This window comes from Lutjanus erythropterus, chromosome 21, assembly GCF_056507025.1.
Source record: "Lutjanus erythropterus isolate fLutEry1 chromosome 21, fLutEry1.hap2, whole genome shotgun sequence".
Taxonomy (NCBI): domain Eukaryota; kingdom Metazoa; phylum Chordata; class Actinopteri; order Lutjaniformes; family Lutjanidae; genus Lutjanus; species Lutjanus erythropterus.
The window spans coordinates 18948246-18965647 of NC_139337.1; the positions used below are offsets into that span (position 1 = coordinate 18948246).

The 17402-nt window shown below is 37.8% G+C and overlaps 3 protein-coding genes across 3 annotated transcripts; 1 reads left to right on the forward strand and 2 right to left on the reverse strand.

Moving 5' to 3' along the window:
* Positions 1 to 1440: 1440 nt before the first annotated feature.
* urad (ureidoimidazoline (2-oxo-4-hydroxy-4-carboxy-5-) decarboxylase) lies at positions 1441 to 3771 on the forward strand. Its single transcript, XM_084747514.1, has 3 exons — positions 1441 to 1573; positions 2001 to 2485; positions 3264 to 3771. Exons 2-3 carry the CDS (start codon positions 2305 to 2307, stop codon positions 3611 to 3613), a joined length of 531 nt encoding a protein of 176 aa, XP_084603640.1. The 5' UTR covers positions 1441 to 1573; positions 2001 to 2304; the 3' UTR covers positions 3614 to 3771.
* Positions 3772 to 5574: 1803 nt separating this feature from the next.
* On the reverse strand, positions 5575 to 11327 carry pdx1 (pancreatic and duodenal homeobox 1). The gene is made up of 2 exons (XM_084747513.1): positions 10271 to 11327; positions 5575 to 6714 (listed from the first exon to the last, which is right to left on the reverse strand). The coding sequence occupies exons 1-2, from the start codon at positions 10656 to 10658 to the stop codon at positions 6344 to 6346; spliced, it is 759 nt and encodes a 252-aa protein (XP_084603639.1). The 5' UTR covers positions 10659 to 11327; the 3' UTR covers positions 5575 to 6343.
* A 2534-nt stretch (positions 11328 to 13861) lies between these two features.
* Positions 13862 to 17134, reverse strand: LOC146307538 (uncharacterized). Its single transcript, XM_084710313.1, has 3 exons — positions 16977 to 17134; positions 16419 to 16493; positions 13862 to 14479 (listed from the first exon to the last, which is right to left on the reverse strand). Exons 1-3 carry the CDS (start codon positions 17000 to 17002, stop codon positions 14125 to 14127), a joined length of 456 nt encoding a protein of 151 aa, XP_084566439.1. The 5' UTR covers positions 17003 to 17134; the 3' UTR covers positions 13862 to 14124.
* Positions 17135 to 17402: the final 268 nt, after the last annotated feature.

The following is a 17402-nucleotide window of genomic DNA, read 5'->3' on the forward strand; positions in this document are numbered from 1 at the left end:
GAGGAATAACTATTCAGAATTGCACAAAAAAACACAAAGATTAGACCTACATAACTGTGATACAAATTGATTGATTGTTCATGTAACCAATAAATCTGATGATGCGTTTTCTAAAACTGAACTCTCCTGTTTGTGATTTAAGATGACAAAATGTTTTGACAGGATAATTTTTCTGATTCATTAATTTTTTTCCAGCCGTGAAACAGGAGTAAAAAATTGAAGGAAAGAGATGTTTTTTGTGGGTGAAAATAAAACATTTTATCAGGATCTCGGTTTGTTGTCTGTGTTTGTTGTTGTAATACTCATTTTGGCCACAAGAGGCTGATGTGCACCACTACCTCATGTTCTAAACATGTTCTTACAGGTGAGTTTTAATTTCTCCATACACTCTAACTCTAAGGTACACACCTAAATATTGTGTGCTAGCAGTTATATAATATCACTTGCTAGCTGGCTAACACAGAAGAACATGCACTAGCACTTCAACCAAATGAGTATTACAACAAAAATATAAATCACTCATTTATAACAATTATGGTTGAGACACAACCTGATGGCAATATTATGTAATGAATTTGTCCAAAAATAGAAACCAGCGCTTGAGCAGCATTCCCACCTTTTTCTTAAACCAGGAAGTGAGACAAGGGTCCTTAGGGTATAGCTTAACCTTTTAATGCCTAATTAAATCACGTTTTTGTAAAAATCTGACAGAGCTGACGGACATCTGGGACACAACTTTAAAGGGCCAACATCTTCATAAAAAATCATTGATTTTAAAACATGGTTCATTATGGCTCACCAAAATATTTATTAAATTACATATATGTCACATATATAAATCCTTTAAAAAAATACATTTTCACCCCCAAAAATGGGAAAGGAGTGTTGGTTAATTTATTAATTAATTTATTTATTTATTTATTTCAGAGGACATGATTTGTCCCAGTTCTCAAGAACTGGGTAAGTATATACAATGTTTGGAAAAAAAGTGAATTTAGAAAGATTATCCCAATAAAACCTTTTTTCACCTGTTCTTAAAGCTATAATATGTAACATTGCCACATTAAAATGTTTAAAAACTTTACAACTTTAGCTGAACTGTGTACTTACATTATCCCAAATCCAACACTGTTCAAACTGTAATCTATCTGTAATTTATTCAAGGTAATAGTGCATTTGCTGCCAGCTATTACTAGCTAGTTGCTGCTATAATGTCAGAGTTATAGCAACTAGCAACATGCATGTCAGAGTGAGGGTGTCTGCACATGTGACTGAATTTAACATGAATAAAACATATCTTGTGACCGCCAACATATTAACTACCAGTAACTTTCTTTATGTGCTGGGAGACACCAGAGATCAGAGTCTGCATGTTGGAGACGCCAGTTAGTATTTGTGTTCTGAATTCCCTGTTGCCATCCCATAAGGGGCAGAAGGTAGAATCCAGTAATTTTGGTCAGGCAGTGAGCAGGACTGCTATGGGAGGCCTTAAAGGGCATGTGCTCACCTTAGTTTTTTCCACTCTGGTCTGGCCTGTTGGCATCTGAGCAGCATATATGTGTGGATGAACAAAGTAAGTTGGCTAAAATGGGTGGTTAGGTAACTTTAATGTTGTTTTTCTTAGTTTATAGATGTTGTGATGTTTATAATGATTCATGTTCAGCTGTTTATTACATGTCATTGCATGGTATAAATAATATAATGTTTGATGTTAAAGTTTATGCTAGAGTTGCAAAATGCAACAAACTATGCAAAATGTTGAATCACTGATTCTAGTGTGAGTATGCTTCTATAATTTGGTCTGTTAAGAGTGTGTGTATTGCTAAAGGGCTATTCCGGTGTTTAACACTGTGATGTATAGATGTTCATATTGTTGCTTACCATGTTAATGTTACTTGACTAGTGTGTAAATGCTAGTAGTGTTGAGTTAATGACAATATGTTGCATATAGCCATTGTAACTCTGTGCTTTCTGTGTATATTTGTGATTTATAATTTCAGAGACCATATGACTGTTCAAGATTGTCACTCTGTCGCTGGCATTGGAAGTTGAGATCCCTGTTCCCGTGTTACTCTCTGATCGGAGCTCCATTGTAGATGAAGAGACTAGCCCAAGTTTTCTAAGTAGATCCATCCACCACATCTCTGATCAGTAATACTCAACTTTAAACTCCACTTTTCACTGTTCAATGTTTGCCAGTGAATCTGACAGAGAAAATATTAACTAGCCAGGTGCAGGAGATTGTCCAAGAGGACATCAACCCTGTTTGTAAAGTCTTATCCAAAGGTCAATAAATGCTAAAACATGAGCATGGACATCACCACAGTAAATGCTCTTCCATATGAGGATTTTGTGAATATTTTTGGCAATGTGGTGGAGAAATGTCCCATTATAACTGCTGCTGTGTGGTCGAGGCGTCCTTTTGTGAACTTGGCTGCCTTGGAGGCTGCAATAAGTGAATTCATTGATGCTCTCCCAGAATCAGGTGAGATATATTTCTATTTTTGTCTTTTGTTAACTTTTTGCCTCCATCAGGAAAGTTACCCTTCTACCTCATGTCTTCTTTAAAACCAAGACTCAATACTCAAGTTACATTTACTCAAACAATTTAAGCATGAAAATGTATTTAATTCGAGTTAATAAACTTAAATGGTTTAAGGTTTAAGTTGAACTAACTCATACGGTTATTGTGGTTATAGTTATCATATATTTATATCCTTGCTCATATGAATGTGAACTGCATTGCTGTACAATAGCTTAATGCTCCATCACTTAAAATTGGATTGTACTGTAAAAATAAACTATTTGTTTTAACTCAAAGTTACTACTTAATTTAGTTGAACTCTGTACTGTACAGTCGCTGACTTTCATGATCATTTCAAGTCAAAAGACTTAATCTAGTAAGGACTAAATTCTTAAGTGTTCGAATACTAGAAATTGTAAGTTTAATTAACTTGAATAAATAAAATTTGTATGTTTAGGACAAAAGATTACAGTACATTCACTCAACTGATCATATCAAGTAAAAAGACTTCAAGAAGAACTCATTTTTATAAGCTTTTGAATGATTTTTTTAAATAAATCACTTAATAGAAATTTTGACTTTAATAAATAAAACTTATACATTTACATTAAGTTAATGGGAAAAGCTTATTTGATTCCACTAAATTCCTGTATGATTTTTTATAGTGTGACCTAGAATGACACTGATTAAACATTATTTTAAAAACTGAGCGCACTAACCAGTCGCTGTGTGTCTCCAGGTAAAGAGGGGATCCTCAGGTGTCACCCAGACCTGGCGGGCAGGGACCTCCAGAGCGGGACCTTGACGCGGGAGTCTCAGGAGGAGCAGGCGGGAGCCGGGATGGATGCTCTGAACTCCGCGGAAGCCTCACGCATGGCCCGACTCAACGAGGAGTACAAGGAGCGCTTCGGATTCCCGTTCGTGATCTGCGCCCGCATGAACGACAAGGCCAACATTTTACGGCAGCTGTCCGCGCGCTGCCTGAACGAGCGCGTTGTGGAGAGGTCGCGAGGCATCGAGGAGGTGAAGAAGATATGTCATCTGCGTCTGCAAGGTCTCGTGCTGTCTGACGCTCCCAACAAGTTATGATGGAGTTCACACTGGACTTCTTCTGCGTGGCAGTTTAACCAGCTGGATGTAAAGACTGTCATTGTTCTCGAGCTGTGATATTTGCTTTATTCCAAATGTGTTATTCATCCATCATACTGTACAATTAATTATTCAATCAATAAAATAGGGGAGACTGACAGCAATTATAACATTTTTGCATTTTTCTTTACAACTCACAGACTAGTTGAAATGTTCTAAGAAACGTACATCTGCACAACTTAATAATGATAGAACCAGATTATAATCTTACTCAAATTAATTTAATTTAATTTTGTGAAACATTTTGTAACAGAAAAGGATGAATGATGGAGTGGTGGCGTCTCAGTTCACTTGTGGCAAACAATAATTAAACAAACTAGTTACATATTCGGATCACTACAAAGTCCACTGCGACTACAGTATGTTCTCTACCACCTGTTCTTGTTCTCCTTCTGTGTGTCTGTTCTTATGTTGCCTGTTGTTGCAAAGTTTCAAGGCAACAGGGACACAAAGCCAAATGGTGAGGGGTGAAAGAGGTACCCTGTGCTGCTGCCAGAGGAGTGCTGACTAAGATTACAGCGTTCATGGGAATTAATTACAATGCAACTTGTGTATGTTTCTCTTTCCTCCTGATGGTCTGAATAATTTGCTAGATTTGTGCTAGTTTCTAATTCATATATTAAATATTTCAGCATTAGAAAGAGACCCATGGCTATAGATATGTAGTAAACCAAACCAGTGGGAGGCATTGCAAGGAGGAGACACAATTTTTCAAAAGCCTTGTGTCTATAATTAGCACAGGTACTTTATCATAATACTGAACCTCTTTAATATTAAAGACACTGATGGACAACAGTCTTTATAGTTGAATTTTTTGATAAAATTTTTTGCTAGGGACAATTTAGTAGTCCCTGGACATTGGCAGACCTATGTCCCTAACATCCCTACCAAACTCTATGCCCCTGCCACGATAAATTTTTGTATGCTAGGTAGCAAAACCTATATTGGCATGATTGTTCGTGTAACAAATAACGTAGGGATAAAAACTGGATTAAGTTTGAATTCGCAGTCATCTAAATTTTAGACAGCAGAGGAAAAATACTGCACATCCACAAAGTAACACATTAACCTCAAGCCAGCTTTTTGCTGAAAACCTCTGCCAAGGTGAAATGATCCTGCTCCTGTTTCACAGGCAGACAGAGAATCATGTGCAGAGTATCATCACTCTGTCTATTTTCTGATTGGAGGAATTCCTAAGTCGCACCCTTTTTTTGTTCTATACACCAGCAACAGTTAAGCAAACTTGGCACATCGGTGAACTTTCTCCTTTTCCTGTAGAAGCCATGTGTTAGTTAGCCACTTTAGCTAATTAACTAGCTATTGGTTAATGTAGTTTTGTAAGCATTAGCTAACTTAAGATGTGAACATTGTCACTTTTACACTTTGGTTGTCTTTTCAACATAGATGAGCTTAGCACATAATATGTCTAAATACAGGAAAGATTAAACTTAACTGAGGTATCAAGCTTGCTCAACTGTCACTGGAGCGCAGAGCAAAAAGGGGCGGGACTTAAGAAGATTATCTGAGTGTGTTTCAATTGCCCCCTTTTACAATCGTTCCCAGTCTCCCCTTTGTATATCAGTGATTCTAATTTACCAATTTACATATAAGCTTATTTACAAATGAACATTAATAATATGGCAAATGCAGTCATATTGTGCATATATACATTCATAAACTTGAATTTATACTACTCACATGTCTGAGGTGAAAAACAATGCACTGTAAAACTTGATTAGAACGTAAAACAGTCTGTGCAACTGAATCCATGTTGCTGCCTCTAAAAGGGGTGAAAGGTAAGTGGTTCTTGCATGACTGGTTTGTCTCACAATGCCATCTGGTGCCCAAAAAACCTCAAAGCATGCACAGTGCAGTGAAGTGAGGAAATGACCCCTCAGTGGTATCCAATAAGGAGGTGGTCCTTGAGTTGAAGGGGGCCTCTGGAAACCAGATTTAAGGGAACAGTTCACCCCACAGTCAAAAATACATATTTTTCCTTTTACCTCAAGTGCAATTTACCCAAATGGATACGTTTGGTGTGAGTTTCAGTTTTGGAGATGTCAGCCATAGAAATATCTGACCTCTGTCAAATATAATGGACCTAGATTTCTCCTGGTGCTCAAACCACAAAAAATATATGACATTTCCTGCAGTAGACTCTACTTTCTTTCAACTAGCTAACGAAACTAGTCACATGTAGGGACTACTTTCTTTCTGCAGTAGAATTTATCAGAAGTATTTTCTTTCTTTAAAACTGCTCACAAAAAGGTCTGTGGATTATCTTGGGTCATGATTTCTGGAAATTTCTGGTGTTTAATTTTTCAAATGTGTTTTTGTGGCTCTTTGAGCGCCACAAGCCATTTAGTCATATTATGTAAGAAGGAAGGCAGACAGATGATATCTCAAAAAACTTGGCATCTCGCACACCTATATGGATAAATAGCAAGGCCAGAGGAAAAATATGTATTTTTGATTTTGTAGTGAACTGTCCCTTTAAATGCCATCTCAAGCCTTAACTCTAGGGGAGAGGTTTCAAAGGTTTCACTCTCTCCATTTTCGCCTTAATTCTGAATCTTATATGACTCCTTAAAATATCAATCCTAATCTGGATTTTAAAAAATATTCCCTCAACAGGAGTTTCAGTCTCAGTCTTGAGAGCCTCCTGCGGGTCTATGCGGTCTCTCTGGAGTGACCGTGCAGCGGGGAAACAGGGGGTGAGGTGGTGGTGTGAGGTCCGTTGGTGGAGGAGACGCCTCCCGAGGCCTCCCCCTGGTCTCCGGAGGTGATGGAGGAGTCCTGGTCGGGCTCCCCCCCTCTCGCCCTCCTGCGGTCTTCCTCTTTCTTCCACTTCATGCGGCGGTTCTGGAACCAGATCTTGATGTGTCTCTCGGTGAGGCTCAGGGTCAGAGCCAGCTCCACGCGCCGCGGCCTCGAGATGTACCTGTTGAACAAGAACTCCTTCTCGAGCTCCAGCAGCTGCGCGCGCGTGTACGCTGTCCTCGTGCGCTTGTTCTCCTCAGTCTCCGCCATCACGTATGGACCTATAGAGACAAATTGAAACTTAGTGTCCTTATGAATAACGTATATAACATTTATCAATTAAGATACATTATTCAGATAAGCCCTGTCCACACCAGTAACGATAACTATAACAATAACTATAAAAAATATTGTTTTGAAAATGTTTTTGATGTTGACGGCCCTTAAATCTCAAATAATGTGGCCCCGCTGTACACCGACTGCATGTTAATTATCATTAAAAAAAAAAGAAGTTGTTTTAATTTTATTTATTTATTTTTCTTTTTGCTGGAAATGACCTATAGGCCTCATTAGAAGTGTACGGGTTTGATTTTGACCACTCCAACAGTCACCTGAGGAAACCAGTGCATATTTGTCTTATGATAGCCAGTAAAATAAACACTTATCCACTTATAATGTTACAAGGAATTTACAATTAGCCTACTTGAGATTTACCCCCATATAGCTGGTGTTTGGAAGCAACAGGTGATATGGGGATACTTTTAAAGCTGTACTGTGTTCTCAGAGAGTTGTATTGTTTTTAAACCAAGAAGCAGGGGTTAGTGCAAATTTAGAAGATTGCGGTAAATTATTTTGGATCACATTGGATAACACTTTTGAATACGATATAAAAGTATGAATGTTTAAAGGTCAACTTTATTACAGGGTACAACAAACAGTGCGATTCAGTGTCTGCATTTAAACCATCCTTGTATTAGGAGTAGTGGGGGACCAAGTTGTGCATTGATCATGAGAATTGATCAAACATATATGTTTTATATGATTAGATTTAGGTTAGTTTGCTGTGAATTAAAACAATTTAGTAAAATACGAACGGAATTTCCAGATGACAGAGTTGACATTTGGTGACCCACATCTCGAATGAACGCCCGCGATCAGCGATTACAAATAAAAGCGACAACGTGATAAAATCAGAGATTACACTGATAAATTAGTTTGTGATATCTGAGGGCACGAACGGATCGTTTTGATGTGGTTTATTCACTGAGACTTAGCCGCAAAGGTTACGGCTGAATTGTTGTGGAACAACGCTGGTGGTGTTGAGAGGAACAGAAGTGACTTTTACAGGTTATAAAACCACCGGATTATGTATTTTCCTCATTTTCGGCGACCTCCTGATCCTCAGACTGATGAGGAGTACGGTTAAGTGAATTGACCCATTTCAGGTATTACTTATAACTTATTTTTAACTATAATTCTTCCACATATCACATATTCATATGCAAAAATATGTAAAATTAGCCCACTTATTCCAGAAACAACATCAGAAGAAAGTAGGCCCAATTTTTAGCATACGCCTATAGCGTTTCCAGCCTCATCAGTCAAGCACCGGTTAATCTAAAATTGTACTTTTTAATGCTCAGACTATAATACAAAAGTAAAATGATTACACAAATCAATCATTGGCCATATTTACATGTGTGATATCGGAAAAAAAGTATTTCCCCTCTGGAAATATATTTTGTGATAATTCAAATTGAAATTTTAATTAAGATTATGCCCTCACAGTAGACTGAGATATAATTTAGTTATATTTAATCATAGGTTACAATTTAATTATAACCACGTACTTGTGAATGTAAGAATAATTTGTTGCCATTGGCAGTACAAAAGCTATCAGCGCATAAATGACAGCTTTGACCCTTGACGTCCACTCTGTTAGCATAAAAAAAAAACTCTTTCTCTCCTTGTCAGTTTCAGCAGTTTATTTCTACATTTACTTGGAATTATTGCCATATCTTTAATATACTGTAAATAAAAATCACAAAACTGTGCGCAAATTAAACCAAAAGTAGGCCACAATGTCACCACGAGAGGACACGGAGTGTGAATCGATCATAAAAATGACTTCAATCAAATCAGTGACGCAGAATAAAACTTGTTGATCGGTCTAAATTGTTTCTATCATATGAGAAGAGTCAGAGAACTTCACAGAGAGGTTTGTTAAAGCTGAAGAAACGTTGTGACCTCGTATGTCCAGATTTTCTGAGTTAAAACGCCCTCGTTAGGTATATAATTAAAGTCGCTTGCCTGGAAAAGACACAGATGAATTGATTCAGTAAACTGATTTGATGAAAGCAAAGTCTAACAATTCACCGTTACTATAAAAGGTCTTTTCTTCGTGTTACCAAGCCTACATCAGTCAAAAGCGATTGTGGTAGATTTGGGTGTTTTAAGGGCCTATTATGCTCTATAGCATTCAGCCTATTGATGGTTTAAGATATGGCGATTTGCGAAAATGTTTTGTGGAGACAAACCCCACATTTTTACGACGATAAGACCTGATAAAAGCGAGCGGTGACCTTCCGGGCCTTTTACAAATTGACTGACAAGGTAAACTGAAACACCCAGGATCATATTGTTGTTGGGACCATGATGTCATTATAGGCCTCTGAAAGTAGTCAGTGTGAAACTCACCTGTTATAGTGCTGAGACTATAGAGAAATGTTGAAATCACGTGTGTACTTGTACTTTGAAATAACCCTGGTGAAAAATAAATATGCTAAATATGTTAAATTTCAGCATACTTGAGTGAATCTGCAGTCAGACTAATCATCAGTATATTTCATTACGTCAAGTTTGCTGCAACCAATTTTGTACTAAGTATATTTTAGTTGTAATTAAATTGTGTAAAGGCATAATTTTAAGTGTATTTAGTTACTTGTATGTGCTAAAGGGGACCCACTTCAAATGTACTACTGCATTTATGGCTGTGTTCGTACTTATATGCTTGAAGTTAAAGTTAATCTTGTTTAAGCTATTCTTTCAAAGTACACTGAAGTACTGCTTGAAATAAACTTGTATTAAAGTGTACTTCTTGGGAGTTTACTTACATAAACTTCTAATGAAGTGAAATTAAAGTACACTTTAATCTGCATTACAAAAGACATGGTAAATAATTATACTTTTTAAAAAATACACTAATATACAAGTTACAATACACGTACAATAAAGTAAGTTTGATTTAAATGTATTTAGTGTTTTATGTGCTAAGTGGAACAACTTCAACAAGGCCTTTTTACACATACTACACTTATGGCTGTGTATGTACTAATATACGTGTTTGATTAGTTAAATTTAAGTTTACCTTGTTTGTGCTATAAGGACACTGGTGTACAGCCTGACAACTTTTTGTAAGCATACTTATATACAGTTCCAATGAAGTTCATAAGTACACTGTACTAAAGCAAACTAATTAAAGATAATTATACTTTTGAAAAGTAAACTAATTTACCACTATGAGTAAACATCACTTCTTGTCAGTACACTGAAATACTACTTCAAGTATTGCGCAATTAGTATGTTCATTTTCAGTAAACTTAAGTTGACGTTTTTTGAAGTACACTTTTTAAAAGTGCACTTAAATTACACTAGAAATGATACAGAAAAGAACAGGTATACCTGAAATAAGCTTTGTAGTCTTAAACTATATTTCTTATACACTTAAGTATACTGCTTTTACCTGGAAAACCTAATCAAAAATGAGTACAAATCAGTGATTGTATTTTTTTTTATGAAATAAAAAAAAATCACGTGTATTGATATGTTTGGAAGTACCTGCCCACTGTCCCTTCCAGGTGTGTGAGTGAGACTTTGTGGTTTTCATCCAGGGGAAAGGGAGATATCTGCTCTGTTCGCCCGTGTCTCCATAGCCAGCAGCGGGCAGGAGAGACTGCTGCTGCTGCTGCTGGATCCCAGGCTGTGGATGGTGCAGCTGAGGAACACCTGGATCCTCCCGCACAGGTAGACTGTAAGAAGGGGTAATGTCAGGAAGGCTAGCCTGCTCCAAAGCTCCCATGGCCGGCGGCGTGTAGACGGAGTGCACCTGCCTGCTCATGTAGAGGCAGGGCGGCGGGCTGTGGCTGTAGTCCTCCCCCTGTGATCTCTGGTAGGCACAGGAGTCTTTAAAAACCTGAGAAGGGTAATAATGATCTTCTCGATTCATGGCTTCATGTACCGTACCCGCGCCCTGCCTCGGCGTGCACCTGCTGCTCTACCTGTCTGTGGCTCAACTGCGAGGCCCTCCGCGGCTCCGCACAGGTGTGTCACTCTGCCACCATGTGACTCTGCAGCGCCAAAGCCATTGGCTTCACTGTTTGCAGACCCATAGCCCCCAGTTTCCAGGATATTCTGCCGCCGGTGGGATTTTTCAGTAAATTGAACAGAACAGGCCGTCAGCGCGTAAATCAATGCCACTCTGTAAATACCAGCGTTTAACTGCCACCCACCTGTGTTTGCCCCCACAGCAGGTTCACAGGACACACGCTCACTGTAAAAAGTCAGACAGGAGTTAAGAATCAACTAATCTTTTATCATGAACTTAATTTTAAAAGTCTTAAAAGTCTTTTTCGGAACACTTAAAAACTTATAAACATGAGTTATCTAACTTGAAATCTTTTGACTTGAATCAACAAGTTGAATGAATGTACAGTACAGATTTCAGTCAACTCATTAAATTAAGTTTATACAATCAGTTTGAGTTAAAACTCTTAAAGACAAGTCACAGTTGCTTGTTTTCACAGTAATAAAAAATGCAAACCATGACAAAGGTTACTGAATATCCCTTTACACTTACAATTTAATAAACTGATTGGGAGCAGTTTCACATGTTGTCTCACATGCCTCCAACTGAGAAAATCTGAAAGGAAATCAAATTTGGTTGTAATGTTCATGTTTAGTGTGGCTGAACAGTTGAACAGCGTGTTTTCTCAAGTACAACTGAATTAATATCAAGGTTATTTGACTAGATACGTTATTTTATTTTGAATCATTACTAGATAATCTCAACTCATGTTTCCAAATTGGGTTGACTTAAAATTTTAAGGCTGTCTGGACACTAACTTTTTTAAATATATATCTTGCAAGAACATAAAAATGCTGAGCTTCATACCAGTAATTTAAGAATTTTATCAGTGACTTTGGTTTAATTAAAAATCACCCACACAACCATCACTTATTCTCTACATTAATGCTGACTATAATTCAAGATTTAGATTTATAAAGAGGTGTTTTGACTTTTCATATTAGGAAAATAACATTCAAAATAATTGTAACTTTTCTGGTCAAATAAACTTAAATCAATTCAGCTCTATTTGAGAAAAGACGTTCAATAAGCAAGATATATGTAAAGACACAGCAAGATGTTTTCTTCAAACTATAAAAAGAAGGGTCTCGGGAGAGTTTTAACTCTCAAACAATGCATGCTGGGAAGTCTGCCAACATGTTGATTATGATTCTTTAGAAATTTGAATTGAATGAGTTGATTGAACTCTGTACAGTACTTTCATTCAACTCACCATTTTAAATCAAAAGACATCAAGATAGAAGAACTCATGTTCATAAGTTTTGAAGTGTTCTGAGAATAAATGCTAGAAGTTTTAAATGTAATTTACTTGAATAAATAAAACATATCTATACAAACATGACATATTTAAGTCAAGTAAAAAATAAAAGATAAGTCGATTTCACTAAATTCATGTATGATTTTTTAAAGTGTAGTATAGAGCAGGAAACATGTTCCTCATGTAGGATTGAAACAATGAAGCATTGACAATTTATATGGATATAGCTCTCGTCTGCGGCTGATAGGCCTGAATCGATGTATGGGCGCAAACATTGGTTGACCTGCCAGATAAGAGACCTGGATGGAGACACAGTTGTCCTGGAAACTTGGCTGAAAAGCTCAAACAACCGAAGTCTATTTCCACAAGCTTTTCCTTTTCATTTGTCTACACCTTTCTGACTTTTAAAATGTACCCATTACACTTCTTTAAATGCATCATTTAACACCATTTAGCTTGCGTGTGTGGAGGCCCACGCCACAGTCCCTGCACGAAGGGCCCTTGGCGATAACAAACACGGAGTTGCTGCACTCTCGCCATGTTTGCTGGCCATTAGCCTTTAGCAGGTGTGTGTTCGCTCCATTAAACAACAGCTCTCGTGGTAAACCAATTAAGGTTGGAGTGAGCAACAGAACTCAATTAACCAGGCGTGTGCGTGCAGCAAGTCTCCACAACTCATGAGCTCACCTGTAGCTTTTTATGTAACGTTTTGAGCCACATCATTGGAGTGATTTAACTCTTCTTCATCTAAATTGTACAGGATGAGGGGGCTTTTACCTTGATAGTGTGCATCAATAGAGTATTTGCACTGAGTTCTTCAAAAGCAATTATGGCACTTTCCACAGTATCTTAATGGGGCACTCAGCGACGCAATAAAGTTCAAGTAAACCAATTCTATACAAATCATCCCCTGCACTATGGCTTAATGGTGTTTATATTTGATCATTCTTTCAAAGAGGAAGGAAACAGTTAACCGAAGCTCTTCTCCACTACAGTGGACACGCACAACGTGATTCATGAAGCATGAGAGGCGTTAAACGCATTTTAGCTGCCTTTCGTAACGTAATGGCTCAAGCGAGGAGTAGTGCAGCTTATATTTTGCTATAATAGACCTATCACTGCATTTATAAAATGCTCTAAATGTGGGAACAATAAAAGAGTGTGAGCTTTATTCAGGCCAAATGGATAGGAAAGACATAAACAGCTGTACAACATTTTGAACGCTTGAGCAAATGTCCATCTGTTGTCCTGAAGTCCCAATGACCCCACTAAAACACAAGGAAATACTATATCTTAGTACCAATTTAATCACTGTATCATATCGTCACAGTAACTAGTTATTGTTGTTATTATCGCCATATTAAATTCTTATTAATCCATGTCTGTAGACCACTTGTTCATGACGGCTCTTGCACATGTAGGAGTGTCAGGAAAACAAGAGTTTTTTTCTCCTTTGACAAACAAAACCGTTTCTGATAGCCGGTATATACATGTCAAAATGTTGGACACGCGATAAAATGTGCTTACCCAGTGGCGACAGCAGCATGGCTTATGTAAACATTGTGACCGGTGAATAATGACAGAAGAATGGTAATGACATTATAATTTAAATCAAACCTCCTCTACTGTAGGTGAAACAGAATTACAGCAAACCCTGAGTCATATGACAGGGGAGGGCATGAAAATGTCGGTTTAAAAAAAGTTTAATAAAAAGTCATTGGGGTTTCCTGAGCTGTAATGGCCACGTGAGACTTTACTCACTCCAATTTCAGTGGAAAATCAGAAATAAGAACGCTAAAGATTTTTTTTAAGGGAATAAAATAAACTTTTAAAGCTACACAATGGTTTTAACTCCCCTCAGTAGGTATAAAAACTTAAATTAATGTCTCCTCTGGCTCTTTCTACTGTGCAGTTTACAACGTGCCAGATGAACAGGACATGTATTTCAGCCTGTCTGCAGCTCTGTGAGGTATGTTAGCTGCTCAGAGAGCAGATTCAGGAGTGTCCAACTCCCTGCAGAAGGAGTGGCTTTTGTAAGAGAAGCAGTGTTCCTCCTCTGGACACAAGTCTTTACTCATGAAGTCTGTCTTTGTCTCTGTACTGGCCATCCATCCCTTGTCTCCGGCGGTCTCTGTTGTCTTTGTGCCTGTGACTTCTCTCTCTGTCTCTATCCTGCTTCTTATCTTTGTTATTGCAGCTGTCCCTGTGATGGTGTTTATGGTCTGTGCGACCTGCAGTGCTCCTGTGATCTCTGGAGGGTGGTGTTCTGCTGCGGTCGCGGCGTCTGTCCGGGGAGTCGCCCCTCAGGTGCCCTCTTGTGGTGGAGTGTCCGCCTCTAGACGTCTCTGTGCGCCGCTGCAGGCCGGTGGAGCGCAGGGTGTTGAGGAGGAAGCGCTTGTTGGTGCTCCGGAGGGGACACTTCAACCTGACAGAGGAATGAACAGACTTTTTAACACTGTGACACATCAGGTTTGACTTGTTACAATGACTTGTTCTGACCTGTGAACGTCAACAACCCCTTGCAGCAGGCATCAGCGTGTCCTCTCATTTAAAAGATCGCGCAAACTAAACTTGACACCAGATTAAAAACATTTTTCGAAAGGACAGTAAATGAATAACTAGTTTTTTAAAGGTCTATCTACCCAGGTCTGCAGCTACAACTGAGGACACTGAGGTCATGTCCTGTTTCTAGAAATCTGGGGGGGCTTAGAAACCTGGAGGGAGTTACCTGATTAAAAACATATTTGGTTTGATTTTATAGGCTAATTCCAGTATTAAACATATTACCGTGTGACTACTTTTAGGCCAACCAATAAAGAAATAATTCAGCATATAGCAAGGGACATAGTAACTGAATAAATAAAATATGAAGCATTAAAAGTTTGACATTGAATTCATGGCCTCAGTATTTCTTAAGATCCTGACTATGACATTGCTCATATCACCTCTGAACAGAAAGAGACTGGTTTCCAGCACTGTACAATATCTCTTTGGAATAGACTAAACAGAAGTTTGAGACTCTGAGGGCCTTTAAAGTTGTAGTTGTTGATATTTTTAATAATACTTTAATTGTTTTAATGAGTGTGTCTGTATGTGATGATGACTGTTGTTTCTTTTATGTGGTATATGTATGATTTCTTCTCAGGTTTTTCTTGTAAAAGAAAAGATGTTGAACTCAGGGAGACCTCCTAAATAAATACCACTTGATCACCTAATAGTGATCCAGTTTATTGGGTTTACCTATTTTCAATTACGCATTCATCAGGACAAAATAACCAGCAAGGGTGAGTAAAAAAAATGCATATATGGGTATACTGGTGAAATCAAGTGACTCACATTTATCAGTATTATGAAAACATTTTGGGGGATGGCCAATAAACTTTTAACAGAATATTAGTAAACTGGCTATAACCACATTAATTTCACTCATATAGAACAATATAGTCAATTTAGTCACAGTATAACTTAGTATAACAAACCCACAAATGTCCCTGCAAAACAGCTCAAATGTAAATGCAATCATATAATATAGCAGTGAAGAAACATAAACTATTGATCAGTGGTGGACTAGAATTAATTTCTAGTTATTTAACTGCAGAGCAGTAAACATGTTTTGATACAACATTAAGATTGTATAGTTATTTATGAAAAACTGAGTCGTTAATTATGTTGTTTTTTTTTTTTTAATATGGATGACAGAATTTCCTAAAAGATCTAACATCATATTATGTGGAGATATCTTTTTACTAGGTTTAGAGCTACTGTGTTGGTGTTTGCTGTTAGAATTGCTGAGTCTTGCTGTAAGTATGTAACATTTTCAGCAGTATGAATACAGTGGGCCCCAGAAATTATTATTTATTGTTCCAATAATTAAATTACAGCTGATAAACATCAACTTTAAGAATATCTGATTTGACAGATTTTGTCATGCATTTGTTATGAATTCAGAGAAAATGCCCTACAAAAGCCAAACTATGTTCGTGAAGTTTTTTGCTGAAAAAATAAAATACACAAACATTTTAAGAGTCAGAAGCATATTTGTTCACTACAGCCTTTCTTACCCTCAGATATGTTTCAACTACAGGTTATATAAACCTTTTTTTAAGATGTACAAAAGTGAATTGTATTGGTTATCTTATAGGTATCAGCCATAAGATGCAGATAATTATTAGTTTTCTGTATCAGCTGAGAAAAATATCCATAACATACATTCCTAGAATAGAGGACATTAATGAACATAGACTAAATAGGAGATACATGCAAAGAACACAAAGAGCTCAAGTGCAGATAAGCAGCAGTCAAATGTGCAGAAATGACAGATGCGTCCATGCTGATACAGATGGCATGTCAAACACAGTCCTCACCATCCCGCAGGGCCCATGGTCTCTGCTCTCACCCGAGCCCTGTCAGTCTCCCTCAGGAGCTCCTCCACTGCGCGCCTGCATGGATAAATAAAGAAAGATACCGACATGAGTCATGTGAACGGGGAGTTAAGTTAAGGACAAAGATGGCACTAAACCTCAAGGGGGAGCCAAGGGGAGAATAATTTAATTAAGTGAGAGAAAACAGAGTGATGCAGACGGAGTGTAAAGGAGAAAGTGAATCATTAGTGAGTGAATGAGGGACAGTCAGCGGCAGTGTCCTCGTTTGACCCGAGCTGCTGAATCAGCAGAGTCTCGGCAAAGGAGACTCACTGATTTAGCCGACCTTTAACCACACAGCACAGGCAGCTAATGACAGGGCTTCCTTACAACCACTACACACTTATACTCGTCTTACAACACAGTAAACACAGCAGCTGTCCGCCAAAAATACCCCTCCGTACTGATGGATGAAGGGTTGTTACGGAAAACTAGCTAGAAGTGTGCAAACAGGAGCTGTAAACGTTACAACCGAGCATAAGCAATAAAATTCATACATACTTTTCCAGTTCATTATCTTCTGCCATCGCGTCGTAATAAATTACACGTTGCAACGAAATTAATTCGTCTGAAATCGATGGTAGTAATGTTAATTAGCGCAACATCTTTTTTTTTTGTTTACTTGTCCGCGAGGTCCTTCAACCGAGGACCCTGTGGTTTTAGCTGTCTTCAGCCATGCCTGATCGTTTCTAACTGTCTTTTTATGACACAAAATCTTGACAAAAATAATCTTATGGGTCGAAAGAGGCTACAAATACTACTTAACCCCTTGAGATATGACTTTTAGATTTGTTTGTTTGTTTATTTGAACAGTTTGAATCAAACAAGTTACAAACCACTCGGTAGTCAAATCCTTAAAAGCAACAGTATTATACATATTATTATGAGAAAATCTCCATTACCAAGTGAAAGTAGAAGTAGTTAAGT